A 17,986-nucleotide genomic window follows, 5' to 3' on the forward strand; every position below is an offset into this window, starting at 1 on the left:
ACACCTGGAAACTGTGATCTGCTGTCAGTTACCACAGAACATTGCTATTTCTTTGTGCTTCACCAAAAAGTATGACAGGAAAGCAGGTTACCAAAATCATTCAATTTGTCTCAAATAATCTGCAAAATCTCAATTTGACCACCTGTGCACGTAGATTCCAGCAACACCTGCAGCCTGTGTTGACGGTGATAATTAATTCACATTTTTCAGTACTAAGTTTGCTCCCATTTATATAATTAGGGTGAAATAAAAACACTGTAGACCACCAGAATATTAGCTACCATACATCTTTTGTAAGATGCTTAGAAACAAGACAACCGTTGTCAACGGAGGGGAAGGTTCAACAAAAACATTTACTCCAGGAGAAAGCAGGGAATAATTACCTGCGTGTGGCTTGAAATGGAACAGTTGAACAGTGCACAGATTAGAGTGCATCCTCCAGTGCCCATTAATCAAACACATTGGAATTAACTTTCAATTCTTCTGCATAAAATAGATGCCACGGCTAAAAAATGGAGTAGGCAACCAATCTGTAGTAGTGATGGGCGATGCATATCGAGTTGATATGTGTAAATGTATCGAACCTTTCAAGAATTGATACTTTTTGCAAAATATGGCATCCGTTTCTCTGTGACACACTGTATAGCACATGCACCTTTCTCTTCAATGCATTACCGACATACATTTTAAGGTATCAATGCATTAAAAGGAATGCAAGCATCCCCCTTGAATTTAGGTAGACTCCCAGTTTGGGAGAACAGTTCTTTTGATCCTGTTCAGCGATAATCTGCAAGGCTGTCTCTACTCGAGTCACTCATTCATGTCCTTGTTCGTGGCAATGATTCCCGCTTATGTTTTGAGCGAGTGCACCACTGTGCAGGCAGCGTGAGCAGAAATGTACGATGACAGCGAGTGCGTGGACAGTATGACTGGAAGAAGTCTGGGAATTCATGAGCACTCTTGACAGAAACAAGATTTGTTTGTTCATTTTCGCCCCATCACTAATCTGTAGTTCAAACACGCTTTGTCATGCAGGATAAAAAAAACGGAACAACAGAGGACTGTTATTTGAGTTTCAATGTAATGAAAATCAATCTGAAACCCCAGTAGTGCTCTCATTCCATGAGGATTCTCCATAACAAAGGACAGCATATTAAATGACTCAATACCAGGGAGGATTGTTTGTGATTTTTTTTGTACGTTCTCAAGATCCATTTCCCTCCTTTGTCTTTTCCTTTCATCTGAACCCTTTTTCGGTTGCTGTGTATATCAGAAAAAAAACTTTTCTCATTAGATTTTCATGACAAAAGAAAGTTAGACTTTCCACTTAAAAATGCTTTAATGGACAATGACATTTATTTTAATGGTGCTGCAAGTGACTAAAAGCAGTTTTTATTCAAGAGTTCATGTGATGATTCTCATATTGATTCTGGCAGATTATTACCACACCTGCATGTACTACACTTTTGTCCTTCTTTTATTGCCTTCAATGGCCATTGTATTCATATTAATGTACCCCCAGGGAGGCATTTAAAGCAATAGTTGGCCTTTTTTTGGAAATGTGCATATTCGCTTTCTTGCTGAGAGTTAAAAATATCACTCTTACATCTGTCCAGTAAATATATGGCTACAGCCAGCCGCTGGTTAGCTTAGCTTAGCTCACTATAAGGACTGGGGACTGAGAGAAAAAGCTAGCCTGGCTGTGTCAGGTAACAAGTAACAAATTCACCTACCGGCACCTTCTTGAAGTCTTGTCCTCTCTGAAGTTGTCGGGAAACCAGTGGGGATTTCAGAAAGTCACTGCTCCTACGCAAAAAATAGTCCAACATGTAAACCCTGCAAAAATGTGGTTTGTCATTTTTTAAGTCTGGTCACACCTAGTCTGGATCAACGAAAGTACATTTCCAGGATAAAGCCTGACAGATGTCCCTCTCCTTCCACTCTCTGTATGTTGCCGTTTCAAAATCCTTTCGATACAGGAAACAACAACAAACTTCAAACTCTGAAAATGGAAAGTTTTGAAGAAAATGTGCATAATGCAACAAGGCATGCCTGCTTAGTTCTCTTTGTGAATAATTGTAAAGATTTACAAAGAATATGTTTATGGCATCTACTATCTAACTAGGACATTTTGGGACTGATTGGTGGGGATTGCTGTGGACGAAGTACACACGGCGATACACTGGTAAGCAAATTATGTTTAACCATGTATCCAAGCTAATTTAAATAAGAGTTAACTTCATTTTATATTTTATGTGGCTGTAGCTTCGTATCTAGCACACAGACATGAGAGGGGTATTGATCTGCTCATCTAACTCTCTGCAAGAAAAGAACGTGTGTTCCTAAAATGTCAAACTAATGTGAAGGGCAGTGCATACACACATGCATACTACATGTATTACAGGAGCACACATAAACCTTTTTGTCCTACATCAATAAATTACATTTTATATCCTGTAACAGAACATATCTCAACAAAGTGGTAGTAGAATAAGTAAGCAAGCCTTAGTTATACTATTTATTGTGTGTGTTTCTATGTTCTTAGTTTTATTTCTAGTATGCAACATGAAATGCACAAGCTCTACTGTGTACTGATCCTGGCTGGATGGTGTCTGCCTGATGGATCACCATCCTGCTCCACTGCCTAACTGGTTTCCATCATGGATCACTATCCGGCTGCATTCTCATTATGGGTACTGTCATGGGCCACTATCTTGTTATGCTCCAAAGACATCAAATGACAAATCAAAGCCACAAACACATGAAATTAGCTTTAGTGTGTGTTGTGATTCTCCATGATGTTGTTGTTGCCAAATAGACAAATTCCTACTCACTGATAGTGTTTAAAAAATCGAAAAAAACATCGAAAGAAAAAACTCAATTCTGTTTCCCAGCTGCAGTATGTGATGATAAATACATCTTTGACTGGCGGAGCATAATTTCATCCTACCTCTCGCTCAAACATTACACTCTGACTAGCCTCTGGGGGGAGGACCCTCCACCACACACACCCAACCCCCAACTTCTTTTTCTCTGTTTCTGCCCTCTAATCAGCCATCAGGGAGTGTGTGTGTGTGTGTGTGTGTGTGTGTGTGTGTGTGTGTGTGTGTGTGTGTGTGTGTGTGTGTGCGTGCGTGTGCGTGTGCGTGTGCGTGTGTGTGTTGAGGGATTTTAAATGGAGAGCAGTGGGAAGACGAGTGATGACCCACAGTCCCCTGCACCCGCTTCAACCTCAGCCGCTGCAATCCCCAGTGGCTTCCCCTCCTTCCACGCCCACCTTAGCCACTGCACCCCTTCCTCTCTACACCCGCCCTCTTCTTCACTGGCAGAACCATATAATTATTTTCTCTGGGAGACATAGCTACTGCTAGTGTGCTTCTCTATCTTTAATTACAATTGAGCAAAAACGGCCTCTAAAAGGAGGGACCCATTGTGCTGCTTTGATGTCTGTTCCCTCCACTTTTCTACTTTTTTCTTTCCTGGCAAATGGCAGAATGCTTACATATCAAACCCATTCTGACCACACAGCATCATTTTATCCCTGGCAGTAAGGGGATGTAAAGCATGATATGTTTACCCAGAGCAGCTAGCGAATGCGAATTGGTTTTCGGGCGGTGACATTCGCTTAACAATGATCTGCGTGTTGTTCTGCTCCGATCCAGTCTGGCCGTCTGCATGCTTTGATCCCCGTTGCCAACGACTTTGTTCTTTTTGGAGTGAACACTGGCTGCAGGGATTAGCATGTTTGTGAGGAGAGCGTGGGCGTCAGTGGGCTCGTACTGTATGTCTTCACTTAATGCAGCAATGTCTTCTCAAAATGATGTTCCCATACAACTAAACTGCATTCTCCGTTTCGAGGGAAACATTTGTCTCCCATATTACGATTGCTTTTTCACAAATACTTCTGTAATCAAAATCTGCAGAGGGGAGTTTTCACCCAGGAGACCGCGGTTCGTGTCCCATGTGAAAAAGTCAACGTTGACCTATTATTTATGTAAGTTAACTTGCGTGACATACTTACCTTATGTCACATACTAAATGTATTTATTCTTATTTACGTACTTAACTTAGGTTACGTAACAAACATACTTATTTTATCCCAAACCGTGATCTTTTCTCCAAACCTATCCAAGTAGTTTTGTTTCAATTCACAATGTTTACCATGTGTTAAAAACGTGTGCCTGAACGAGGACGTGTTGAAGCAAACTTAACCAGACACTGGTTTGTATGCGCATGCATGCAGGCTTGTATGTGTGTGCGTGTTTGTGCTCACTGATGAATGCCTAGCTCTGTGATTGCTGCTGTGATTAGAGCGTTGGCTGAGATGTTGGATGCTGGCTTTTTGGCTGCAAACCGACAGGAAACTGGACTGAATCAGCAGCTTTGAGTCTGCTGCCTTCTACTGAGTGGGACCGTACGCTTTCGGGCCCTGATACCTTGAGCTCAACCCAGCCAACACTTTGTTGTGTAAATAAAGCATCAAAAATGAAAGCTGAAACAATGTCTATTGTTATCTATAGCTATTGTGTGAGTTGTGTTGTACAAAATGGGGCCTTTATATTCGCCAGTTCAACGCATATCACACCATGCCACAGTTTATTCTTCGCAGTGTTATTTTTCAGGATGTTGGTGAACTCTTTTTATAGCATTAATTACCATGCAAAATTGGTTGTGTGTGAACAAGAAAACCATTAAAATATTGTAGGTAATGGGTGCCTGGGTAGCTCACCTGGTAGAGCGGGCACCCATGTGTAGAGGTTTACTCTTCAAAGCAGCAGCTGTGGGTTCGACTCCGACCTGCAGCCCTTTGCTGCATGTCATTCCCCCTCTCTCTCACCTTTCATGTCTAAGCCGTCTTATACAAATAAAGGCCTAAAATGCCCCAAAAAGAATGAAAAAATATACATAATGTAGGTTATCACTGGAAATGAGATTCTGGTTCAAACACGAGCCAGCTACAAATTCATTCTCCTCAAAGTAATAGTTTTTATTTTTGTTGGGAAATAATCTTTTTCTTTTTTGCTGAGAATTAGACACTCTCTGCATGTCAAGTATGGAGCTAGATCCAGCTGGTGGCTAGCTTAGTTTAGCATTACGACTGGAAGAAGGGGGAAACAGCTAGCTTGGCTCTGTCCAATGTTGAAAAATACACCTTCAATTACCTCTAAAGCTCCCTAATTACCACATTATCTCTTCTAATCACCGTGAGGTTGCCAGGCAATACGTCACTGCAACCAGACAGAAGCATTCTCCCTGTAAAACCACAACTTGCCATTTTAACATTTTGGTTTTTTATACAAATGAGATATGACATATTATTTAGTGAGCATTAGAGGTGCTGTGGGCCATTTATTTATGTTTGGACGGAGCCAGGCTAGCTGTTTTCAGTGTTTGTCCTAAGCTAAGCTAACTGTATCTTGGCATTAATTTCATATTTAACACACAGACATGGAAGTGATATCAATCTTCTCATGTAACATTCAACAAGAAAGCAAAAATCCTTTTCCACAAAATGTCAAACTATAAACTTTAAGTCAATATATGACTACAATTTCTTCATTTCAGTTTTTAAGCATGCTAATACCACAGTATATTACATCATAAATATGGTGTGCTAGTTCAGTCTTTATGCCCTACTGCTTTCTTAAGGTCGTTTTATGCTTCTGCGTTGAATCGACGGCATACCCCACAGACCCCTCTGCGTCTACGCCGTAGCCTGACCTGCACCTCTCGAAAAATGTAACTACACGTCGCAGCGACGCACGTCACTCGGCCGTGTCTTGGTAGCGTTGCATTTCCCTCCGACTCATTTCCTGGTTCTCCTTCTCCAGAAACAACATGAAATTAAGGAGAGGGTTAACTTTTCCTGCTCCAGATTTCCCACCGTAGTCAGAAAGAACAGGGGAGACACTTTGTTTCTCTCACTATGACTCTAGAGTCGCTACTCGCTCCGGAGCTAATCGCTGTCACTCTCTCACTTCCACCTTGCTCTATCACACACTCCCCACACACACACACACACACACACACACACATGCCGGCTTGACACACACACCAAAGCACAAGTATAAACATCAGGCCACTTACGTAGGCTACGGAGAAAGCTCTGGGTGGAGCCGCCGCACAACCATAAAACAGGCTTTATACTACTCAGCACTGCTTACAAATATATTTCTAAGTTAAATAAAGCAATACTGTTTTTGCATTTACACCATTTTGGAAATTATATACAGGACTTAATTTTCAAAATTCCAGGAAGATTCAGATTTTGTTTTTGTCTCTGCAGCAGCTGTGTGCTATGGGAGTACCTTAAGATGCAACCAAACAGAGTAGAGAACTGAGCAGAGGATTTACTTGTAATTACAGCTGATTCCGCTTTAAAGGGTTCAGCGTTGACAGTATAGAAATCCTAACAACAGTTACATCAATGCACTTTAATGCACCAATTGAATTAGCCAATGCATAGAGCTCCATTTATTTGTTTATATGTGTGTGTGTGTGTGTGTGTGTGTGTGTGTGTGTGCCTGCCTTTGTCTGAGCTCAAATATGTGCTTTTGGGTGCATTTTAAAATCACATTTCTGGATTCTTTTGTAAATCCATCAATAGCTGTTTTTCATTCTCAGTATGAAATACCTGCATCCATTGTCTCCCCCTGAAATTGAAAACATAAACTGGCGGAATGCTTACAAGCCACGGAATATCAATCAGTCTGCAAACAAGTCGGAGGTGTCAGCAGAGTAATGGCTTTTGTTTGAGAAAGAGTCCATAGCTGGTGCACACAGGGATTTAAAACAATAATCTTTCCGGCATAATGACTAGGTAATATGGATAGTCCATTTATCTTTGATTAGATTTTTTGATGCAGGGATTCATTCCCTTGGCTCCCTGTTTCATTATTCTTTTTAATTACCTGCACCGATTCCCCCATCAAGCATGGGTATACTGGCAAGATGTAATTGCTTCTGCCATAAATCAAGCAACATTTGGGGGCGTCTGGAGAGCTCATCTCCATTAATACAAACACATTGAGAATCCAGGCTTATGTACATATTGATAAATCAAATCATTCATTTTGACATTTTATTTGATGTGCTCAGTCCCCAGCTTAATGTTTGATAGTTCTTACACTGATAAATCCAGTCACTGTTTTGTTAGACACCATGTGTACCGAACACATGCTGCTACTGTCTCTGTCTCATTAACATCAATATTGGCCATGTCCCCACTTGAGAAAAAAAAACACTTTGCATTTGATTGTGATGCCACTGAGGGATGCATTACGGGTACAGCCACAGTTGTCTGCCAAGGTCAAGAAGCACATTGTGTCTTAATGAGGCCCCAGCTCTGATAAACATTCAGATGCTGGCCCCCAGTGTTGCTTCCATCTATGTTATACAAAAAAATGTATATATGTATGTATGTATATATAAAAATGTGCCCAGGGCTGAACACCACATATTCCAGTCTGCAGGGTTATTATTCTAATTTAGTTAAGACATGAGGCAAATCAACAGCTCCCGCAGCAGAGCAGTGAGGAGAGGTGGCTGGAGGTGGAATGTGAATGAGCTAAGTTAAGGAAGACAGAACTGGGGCTTAGCTGTTCGCCTGGGGGTCAAAGTGATAATGTATGAACTTAGCTCTGTCAGGCCAGCAGACAGCACTACATTAGTGACCAACGAGTTTCTTGGAGTGGGTGCTTTATTCTGAAAGCGTCACAGCAAGTCTGCGTTTTAGCTGATCAGGGACTAACATGGATTATTTGCTCAGCTACATCGGTACCGCTGTTCCTGCTACATCAGATTTGTCAGTTGCTGGTTTCTTTCCTTTTCACAGTGGTAACACACTGACCTTGATGTGGCCTGTGGCGAGTTAGATCGTTGGTGTTTATGCCAAAACGTTATGCATATTAGGCAGTGTGAAAAACAAACGGAGGATATAATTCTTTCTCTAAGGACAAAACAACCTTGCGTATTTTTAATGATCGACACGCTTTAATAATTTACTTTTTAAATATTGCATATTTTCCTTTGTGGTAGCAAGACGTATTTTGCTGAATACAAACTAATTTACTTTTAAAGACACCACAAGGTCTTTCTTTCATTAAATTCTATCAACACATCCAGTAGTACATTTTCTACTCTATAAGCAAGACAAGGGCACAAAAGTTGGCTTGTGGTTAGTTGAAACCTGGATGAAATGTTAAATAAACGCTACCAAAGACAAAAAAAAGCTAATGAAAAGTTATTTCGATCTTGCACTATGCTGTTAAATGTATTCCTGCAATGCAGGGAATGTGTGTGATCTGTTGACTTTTGGCTGTCCTTGCTTAATAGCATCTTGTCTGAACACATTCACTCTGCCTGGCCATGTTGGCCTCTTGTGAACCAAACGGTGAAGAGCAGCTTCAGCTGAAGAGAATGCACGGTGTACTAAAATCCCTGGAGTCTAGCAAACTAAATGGTCCCCAACAGAGCACTTACCTTGGGATTTACAGTAGTCAATATCATCTTTGATATCATCTCATATCACATATTAAACACTGCAAGTTTACTCCAGGCTTGGAGGCTAAAAGAGTGTTTCAGAATTATCTTCAAATGCCTTTGTTTCTTAGTTTCTTCGAAAATATGAATCTATCTATCTAGTATCACTTTGATATGTTTTGGGACTGCAGAAAGGGATGGGGAAATGGAATCATGATACAAAAAAAAATATACAAAAAATAAATAAATAAATAAATAAATATATATATATATACACATTATGAACATACTACTTAAAACAGTACATAGCAAACTGATTCATACACACATTTTGACTGACTTCCACTGTTTGCAGGATAGTCATTGTGGAGCTACTACTTTATGTTTCCTGTGAGCACAGATCTGGTGAGAACATGGCTGTAGATATCACAGCAGTTCAGATGCACACAGTTCCATCCAGCCTGCGTCCTCCCACTGAATATGTTCAAGTGGCTTATATAGAAACACTGAGCGGGATGACTAAAGAGCAGCTGGCAGTGACCCAGGTTAATGTGGTTAAAACACTTGAGTGCCACTGTCTGCAGTCACAGGGGCCTGCTGCAGGGTGCTGAATGCAGAAAACAGAACAGAAGTCTTCAGAGAGTCTTATACAGTGGTGCTCATAAGTTTATGAACCCATGCTAAAGTTGAATAAAAAAATCGTCTTTTGGAAATTGATCTTAATGCCTTAATTAAAAAAATGAGGAAAAATCCAATTTTTAAGGACACCAATTTTCTTTGTGAATGAATAATGTATCATGAATAAATAAATGTTCTTCCTTAAAATACAGGGGGCATAAGTAAGTACACCCCTATGTTAAATTCCCATAGAGGCAGGCAGATTTTTATTTTGAAAGGCCAGTTATTTCATGGATCCAGGATACTATGCATCCTGATGAAGTTCCCTTGGCCTTTGGAATTAAAATAGCCCCACATCATCACATACCCTTCACCATACCTAGAGACTGGCATGGGGTACTTTCCATAAGATCATCTCTCAATGCAAATCAAACCAGCTATTAGGCTAACTGAAATAAACTAAAATAAATAAATAACTGAAAATTTCCTAATTTTTGTAATTAAGGCATTAAGATCAATTTCCAAACGATATTTTTTTAGTCAACTTTAGCATGGGTTCATAAACTTATGAGTGCCACTGTAGAGCAGCGTAGGTGGCAGTCATACTGCAGTCATGCCGAGGCCTGCATGGTGGCTGAGGTGGCTGTAACGGTGATTTCCCAACAGTCTGTGTGTTTCTGCAGACCTTTGTAGGATTGCATGGCCTTTGATGAATATGTGGACCACAGAAGCTCTCAGTGCTCTTGAGCATGGTAAATGTGTGTCTTGATAATAAATGATGAGGTCGTGCACTTCATAGAGCACACTCAACGCCACAGTGCACCACTTCTCTGCAACTCTGAAACTGATTTCCGAGAGGATTAAAAAAAAAACTCTTGAATCCTCTCTCAGGAAAGCAGAATTGATTTCATCTTGAAGATGTAAACCAGCAAGGCATTTGAAGAGGGAATACTCACGTTGGAACAGACATCCTCTGACAAAGAACTGTGCAGTCTATAAAGTTTTTTTGGTAACACTTTACTTGAAGGTATCTACATAAAAGTGACATGATGCTGTCATGAACACATGAACCCTAACCCTAACCCCTAACTCTAACCCTAACCCTAACCTAACCCTAACATAACCATAACTTGTCATGACAAAAAACAAATGACACTTACTAAAAGAAGCATTATGTCATAAACGTTTATGACTTGTTTATAATGTTTATGACACTTTCATGGCAGTGTCATGTCACTCTTATGTAGATACCTTCAAGTAAAGTGTAACCGTTTTATTTTTTTTTATTTTTTTTTACAGTTTCAGCCGCCATCTGATTAGAGTGGAGCAGCAAACAAAGTGAAGAGTAGCCTATAAATCTTAGATGCTCTGGTTGGTGTAAGGCGGGATCAAAGTGCTTTGGGAAGCCTGTGCCATGTCTGGGTATGCCTAATCAAGCACACAGTGAGATATCTCTTTGCATGTGATCTACTTTAGCTATAATTCATTTGCAATTGGAGATGAGGAGTTTACAATGGCAGAAGGGAGGTTACAGTATGTTGAGTTGTGAGGAGGAGGTGATTTGAAGTGGCTGCCGATGGCTGGAATCATTACTGCACGGCTGTGCTCTAATAGTTCCCATGTCCTTAAAGAGATTTGATTTTTTCTTTTAGCTGTGGGGTTTCTGCTGCACCTTACAGAGACCAGTCAAAAGCGAAAAAAGGCTGCATGGGAGGTGGATGTTCTGTTGAAAAGTTGAACTTCTGTTCTGAAAGTGGTTCAGATAGAAATATAAATGAATCCTACCTCTTTTCCCAATGGTTTTGAATATTAAAAATAGGTTGTTTATCCCGGATATGTTAGTTCTTATATGATGGAGTTGAAGCTCCATCCAAGCATGCGATTAATGAAATGATGATTACACTCCTGGGGTAGACCATGCATGTATGTAAGCAGGGCCGGTTGCATAACAAATAAATTCATATGCAACACGGTTGGGAAACACTACGGCAGTGGCGTCAGAGGTGAGATGGAAACTGTTAACCTTCGCATTACGGACCAAATAGCAAAAATCTGTTAACACATGCACGCACAGTTGCATTTTCACAGTTGACTAGCTGACGCGGGGAGAAGGCTGCTATACGAAGTGGAAGTATTAGCTGCTTTCAGAGTCGTGCTGTTGATTTGATCCTGCGAGCCTAACACAGCTCGTGAATATTCATGATCGAGCATGTGGACGTCAGGACGCAGCGGCGGCTCGGCTCTTCCTCCCTGGCAGAGAGCGGAGGGGCTGGGAAGAGAGAGGCATCATGCAAGAGTCCGGCTGCATCTCTCCCGCCGCATCTGAGGGCAAATCCGCTCTCAACTCATCCTACCCTGCACCGCCGACACGGGAAACAACAATGGACTGACGAAACACAAAAACAGAGCGACTGAGGGAAAGAGAGAAAAAGAGAGAAAGAGGGAGAGCAACGCCGCCTTGTTTTAGAAACTAGCACACATTCTCTGGACATAAGCTCCTTGGGTTTGTATTTGCAGAGCGGGACAGATCGAGACAGCACAACGCACTTGAAAAGGGAGATGCCACAGCGAAGCAGTGATAGCGGGAGGATGCTTCGATGCGAGCGGTTATTGCAGTGCATCTTCTGTAAGATGGACGAGACATATTGGGGCTAAGGAACTGACTACTTATCACGTTGCGAAGGAAAGATGGTTTGCAAGTGCCGTGGGCTGTTGTAGAGGATAAATGCCTTCCCTGGCGGCAGTTGTCGCCTGTGATATGTAGCTCAAACGACGACAGAGCGCGTGCAGCTGTTTCTCGGCTAGTGAAGCTCCATCAAAAAAACCTCGCTCCCCGGCTGGAGCCGAGCGCCGTGACCGCCAGCAGCCTCCCCCACCTCGGCTCCTAATGTGACGGTGTGCGATGCCCCGCTAAGAAGTGAGCGCAGCCTCGCGAGCTGTCCGTGGTGCTGAACGGATCCGTCAGCTCCTCGGGTTTCCACGAGTTGACCTTCTCTCTCCCCCCCGAGCAGAAAACCTTCCTCCTGAAACACACAGTAAGGTGGTAAAGCAGGCCACCGCACATGGACAGCTGCTGGGCTTGACTGTGTCAGCCGGACAATATTCTCTTTCATGGCTGTGGCACGCAAAATCAAAACTTTGCTGACCGTCAACATTTTTGTGTTCGTGGGGATTATCCTGTTCTCGGTCTACTGCAGGATCCAGGACCGATCCGAGGAGCTCGTCCAGATAGGGCGTATGTCTGACCAGAGGCTGCGAGCCAGGAATGGCAAAGTTTCCAACTTGGTGGACAGGCAGTCTATTCTCCAGAGGCTGGAGAGGCTGGAGGATGTGGTCTACAATCAGCTAAACGGTAGGAAACGGCTTGATAAATCTGTGACTTAGTGGTGCGGAAGTCATCATCATAAAGACGCAAATAATGGCCACTGCAAACGAAACACTTTACGAATTGCGTCTGTACCCCATGATTAGGAAATCCTTGTGCAATGTAGAGCACTTTGTTATGGCTTGTTTGGCCAAACTGACAGGGACAGAATCCCAAAGGTGCACAGGCTGCATCCACTGGTGTGAGTTTTCCATAGACCTGAAGCATGACTCATGCATATTTTCCTGTTGCCCTTAGCCTCATTTCTTTGATAAAGCAGTGAAACCCTGTCAACCCCTCCAAAGCACTAACCCTACTTGTTAAGTAGCTAATGAAGCAGGGTGATGCATTTCAGTGCAATACAATACTTGGTCTATGTGCTGATGTAGACTGCCGTTTGTGTTGATAGACTTTACTGGGCTGTTACTTTAACAGCCTACCAGACCCCTAACCCATAATTGACTTGTTGTAAACTTCACATAAACTTATGCTTTAAGTGTTGATGTCCATAGTTCTGTATAGAATCCCACTCTGTATTTCAGCTGCAGCTCATTTGACTGGAGGCACTGCTGGTAAAGCATATCCGATTTAACAAGCTGTCTGAGTTTTGAAGGAGAGTCTAATGTAATGGCTCTATAACGGAATGACAGACTTGTATTTCATTACACAGCCATTAGTCTGTGGGGCAGATTTGGTCTCCTCTGCAGAACAGCAACATTTACAATCAGGTTACATATGACGTCTTATTCATGTTCCTTATCTCCTGTGGGAAAGCCACACAACCACAACTGATGTCCAAGACTTCATTCATGCTACATGAAAAAGACTTTCCTGGATACAGTATATATGAGGTATTCCAAGTTTATAACTCATTATGATGAATAAAGAGACAGTAGTTACATCAGAGTTTAATAACTTTAATAGGGATTTAACGATACATTCAACATACGATTCAATAGGATTCACCATTTTAAGTTCACGATACGATTATGTCACGTTTTTTTCAATAGTCAAGTCAATTTATTTATAGAGCACATTTAAAACCAACCTAGGCTGAACAAAGTGCTGTGCAAAGTTATATTATGTTATAAAAACAAAGGAAGACAATAAAAATATAGACACAGTGAACATCATACAAACAACACACTTCTATACAAATGTCCCTAAAGTAAATCATACGCCAAAGAATAAAAATGTGTTTTAAGACGAGACTTAAAGGTGCTGTAGGTAGGATTGTGAAGATCCAGGAATTTGAACATCGACAACTTCTCAGTCCCTCCCCCCCCTTTCTGCTTAAGCCCAAACGGTCTCCTAAGCCCCTCCCCCCACAAGGGACAATCAATGTGTGTGCATGAGCAGTGATTGACACACAGTTAGACACCCCCCCCTGGCCCTGATCGGTGCATCTGAACAGGGAGCTGTGGATTTTTGCAAATCGCACTACAGGCTGTAGGTGGTGCCAGAGGAGCTGGATTTGTTTTTTTTTTAATTACCTGATTCAAGTAGTTCTACTCAAACATATGGTCAGTTTCCACAAATATGACAGAAAGTTATTTTTATATGTCTTACCTACTGCATCTTTAAGATCTCGGCAGTAGAGGAGGAACTAATATGAATGGGAAGTTTGTTCCAGAGTCTCGGGGCCACAACGGAGAAGGCACGATCACCCTTTGTTTTCATCCGAGACTGTGGAACAGTTAAAAGGAACTGATTAGATGATTTTAGGTTCCTGGAGGGATGATGTAGGGTAAGGAGATCAGCTATATATAAAGGGGCCAATCCATGTAATGCCTTAAAAACAAGTAACATTACCTTAAAATCGATTGATTCAGCTCATTCAGAGTGAGCTGCAGACAAATGACTGAAAAATATTCCTTTATTTATATAAATTGTGCAAAACAACATGTGTCCTCTTATCAGAAGTGCAACTGGAATTTTTTTATTTATTTTAAATAACAAAAATTAAATGAAAAATGAATAATTAGATTTTTAAAACAAATCCCACAAATAACTAAATAGACACAAATCTCTTCAAATGAACAAACTAAGAGCATGTAGTGATGTCTGTCAAACACGTGAAATCAAAAGTACATTATGCCCTAGGCCATCAACTTGTTGTAATCTTTACACATTAAAGATACATAAACTACATTAAAGGTACACACATTACGAAAACAATGAATCACTCACATCTATTGCAGTGATAACAAATGATGATGCCTATTCAGTCTGCTGATAACATTTGAAGCAGGGCCACCGACAGAAAGAAAATGTTGGATAGGTGCTCGCTGACTTTGCGCATGCATGGTTGTAATGAAGGAAGCACATTTTTTTTGCGTATTGTTTTGGACTGCACATTGCTCACTCACAGGATGTTGAGACTAAGTGGGATCCCAAAAAACATTTTCTCACACTGCTTTGGTGGCATGCTTCAATGTCAGTGGTGTTGTATGAGAAAGCCACAGCAATGCTGTACTACAATATGGCACAAACAGATCCTAATGCATGTGCAGGAAGGGTTGATTGGCTTGTTTATCAGTAGCAATGACTCAGTGGTTGTTAGACCTTCGACCTATTCACATGGCGGTAATGAGGGACGTGTTTTTGAACCAGTGACTACAAAAACCAAAACGTCTTGTTCCCAAGCCAAATAATGAGAAATCAGCATGGTGGAATGTTACTCCTGAGCATGTTGTTAGGCCGGTTACACACTGGATGCGTCGCGCGAGCGTGTCAGCCGCGGTTAGAGCCACGCCTGAGACGCATGCCTGCTAGAAATAGGACCGATGCCTATTTTTCACGCGAGACGCGAGCGTGTTGGAAGCGTTTCCATGCAAAATAGAATAGGAAAATATGTTTATATGTCATTTAGACACGAATGCATATTAATAAATGACATCTTGATGTTTGAAAGTCTCGAGGTTTTGACATCAATGTAGATATAAATGTAATAAAAAATTTCAGAGAAAAGATTTTCAAATATAGTACCTGTCATACAGAACGAAATATTCTGTAACATATTTTGCAGTCAATAATGCCGACGTTGTCTTACTTTAATCAAATCAGTAGGCTATATATTTATTTTAAGTTTAACAACTCTCTCCCCAGGAGAACAGTTATATAACAAGCCTATATATAAAGGGTAGAATAGGCTACAATAACAACGTAGTGTGTGTTCTGAGTGACAGTCCAGCTACACAAAGTTGTTATAAACAGACAGCCCACTTACCCAGTTTTCACTTTGAATGTGTCGGCGCTATGTCCCGAGATCAGCCCTCCCTGTACCTAGCAACAGGAGCAGCGCCGCGTCACACACGCTTCTGGTGTGTAGGACACAGAAAAATCCACGCAGTGGCCACGCTTCTGAGACGCAACAGAAACGCCACGCTCGCGCGACGCATCCAGTGTGTAACCGGCCTTAGTGATTGATTTTCTAATCTATCAGTAATGTCGATTTCAATTCACTAGCTTACTGTTCTCCTGGGAAAGTGTGACTTTATCATCTGTGTCAATAACAGGCTACTACAGCTCTGGCTGAATTGGAGTGTGGGACTCCTTTTTAATGGCTCTTACTGGTTTGTGTCCAGGGAACACTACAAAAACGTTTAAAACACGTTTCAGAGCGACTCACACTCTTCTGACAGTGCTTTGCTACAGTGGCTTTACTAATATGCTCCACATCACCAATGTTGCAAAGAAAACTGCCGTTTGCAAAAAAACGTAATGCGACACAAATAATCTGCTGGGATGTAGAGCATAAGACGGGTGGCGTTAGTGATATATGAGGACGAATAAGGTTATGTAGCCCAGGCTGTCGGTGTTTCAATGTCATCTCCCGATATATAACACCCTGCAAAGTAAAGCAGAAGTAATACAGCTTCTTCATCAACGGGATCGTCGACAAAAGGAAATGCCATGTTTTTAGAAAAAAAAAAAAAAACGTTTTATAGTCTGCCTAACATGGTTAATAAACCAACACAATTTTTTATATTCATGCTGATAACAAACTGCGTTGAAATGCGCCTGATACAGACTGAATGAATGAATGAGGAAATGAATGCGTGCTGTGTCAGAGGGAGGCGACTGAGAGAAGAAAACCTGCTCCTGACCAGGTTAGGTTCACAGGCTCAGTTACCATAGTAACTTACTCTGAGGTTAAGTTACCTCTCTTTCTGAAACAGAAAACCCAGAGTTTCCCTCATCTCAGGGTTAACAAACTCAGACTTTTCACTAAACCTGCTTTCTGAAACGGACCCTGGATAGGAGAAAAAAAAACGGTCAGGGGTTATTTGCATCTCTTTAAACCAATCACAATCGTCTTGGGCGGTGCTAAGCTCCGGACGCAGTGAGCGTGGCTCTTCAAAATATTCTCGGGAAGAAACCTGTGTAGGTGGAACATTTGCAACCCGCAAAAGAAAATGCTGCATACAATATTAAATGAAGTTAACTGTTCACACAATACAGTAACGTGAGCTGTTTATATTAGCTGGATATATGGTTAAACCTCATTTGCTTTTACCAGCGTATCTCCGTTTGCATTATGTCCATAGCAAATCCCCGCCAATCAGTCCTAAAATGTCCCAGTTAGATAGTAAATGCGTAAGCATATTTTTTTCATTCACAGAAAAAACCAAGCCGGCCGGCCTTGTTGCACGATCCAAACTTGCCTTTTTCAGCGTGTATTGTTGCTCACCGGTTAATGTTGCACGTACGCGAACCGTCGTCGATCCAGACTACAGATATCGTAATACTGCTCTAAAGGGACAGATCACCTCCAAATCAAAAATACATATTTTCCTCTTACCTTTAATGCTATTTATAAATCTGGAATGTTTTGGTGTGAGTTGCCCGGTGTTGGAGATATCGGCTGTAGAGATGCCCCTTTTATTGTTGAATATGCAGTATCTCATTCTAACTGGTTGTAATGTTAGAAAGATCTAGAAAAAGTTTCCTGGCAGTCCATTGGACAGCTTGCTCAACAGTCAGTAGCTAAAGATGTTTCACAGCTCTTGGCCCCCAAAACAGTGCGACTGTGGACTGTTTCTGCATGATCTTGTTATTACGCCAGAGCTTCAGCAGCTATTTGAGGGCCACTCTGTCACTCTGAGTTATGCTTGGCATCAGGCATCCAGCCAGCAGGCATTGCCTCTCAAACAGTACAATGCCTCCTCTCGGCCTCTTACAGAGACAATGCAACCCCACACAGTATCACTGCTGTGGGACAGAAACACACTTTGTCTGCAAAACTCTTTCAGGACTGGAGGAAAAAGAACGACTTATCTACTTACTAAATATTTATATGTAAGATTATGCAATGGGTCGTCCAAGCTGAAATTGTATATGCGTAGCATCTATTTGGCTCATGCCAATTTTGAGTAGGTGGATTTTAAAACTTTGCAGAGTTTTTTTGTTTGTTAAAGTTTAGGGAGCCCTGGAAGGGTCACGGCAAGATTTTTTCAGGGGACTACTTTTGCGTTCCCTTGCAATATGTTTTTCATTACATCGCAATACTTTTCTTCTTCC

The 17,986-nt window shown here is 41.5% G+C and overlaps 1 protein-coding gene across 1 annotated transcript in view; it reads left to right on the forward strand.

Moving 5' to 3' along the window:
- Positions 1-11,111: 11,111 nt before the first annotated feature.
- Positions 11,112-17,986, forward strand: part of galnt9 (polypeptide N-acetylgalactosaminyltransferase 9) — a 115,910-nt gene continuing 109,035 nt past the window's right edge. Inside the window, exon 1 of the mRNA XM_031300525.2 lies at positions 11,112-12,451. Coding sequence (XP_031156385.1) covers positions 12,211-12,451 — 241 coding nt within the window. The 5' untranslated portion in view covers positions 11,112-12,210. The remainder of the gene's footprint in view (positions 12,452-17,986) is intronic.

Source organism: Sander lucioperca, chromosome 2 (assembly GCF_008315115.2).
Source record: "Sander lucioperca isolate FBNREF2018 chromosome 2, SLUC_FBN_1.2, whole genome shotgun sequence".
Lineage (NCBI taxonomy): Eukaryota > Metazoa > Chordata > Actinopteri > Perciformes > Percidae > Sander > Sander lucioperca.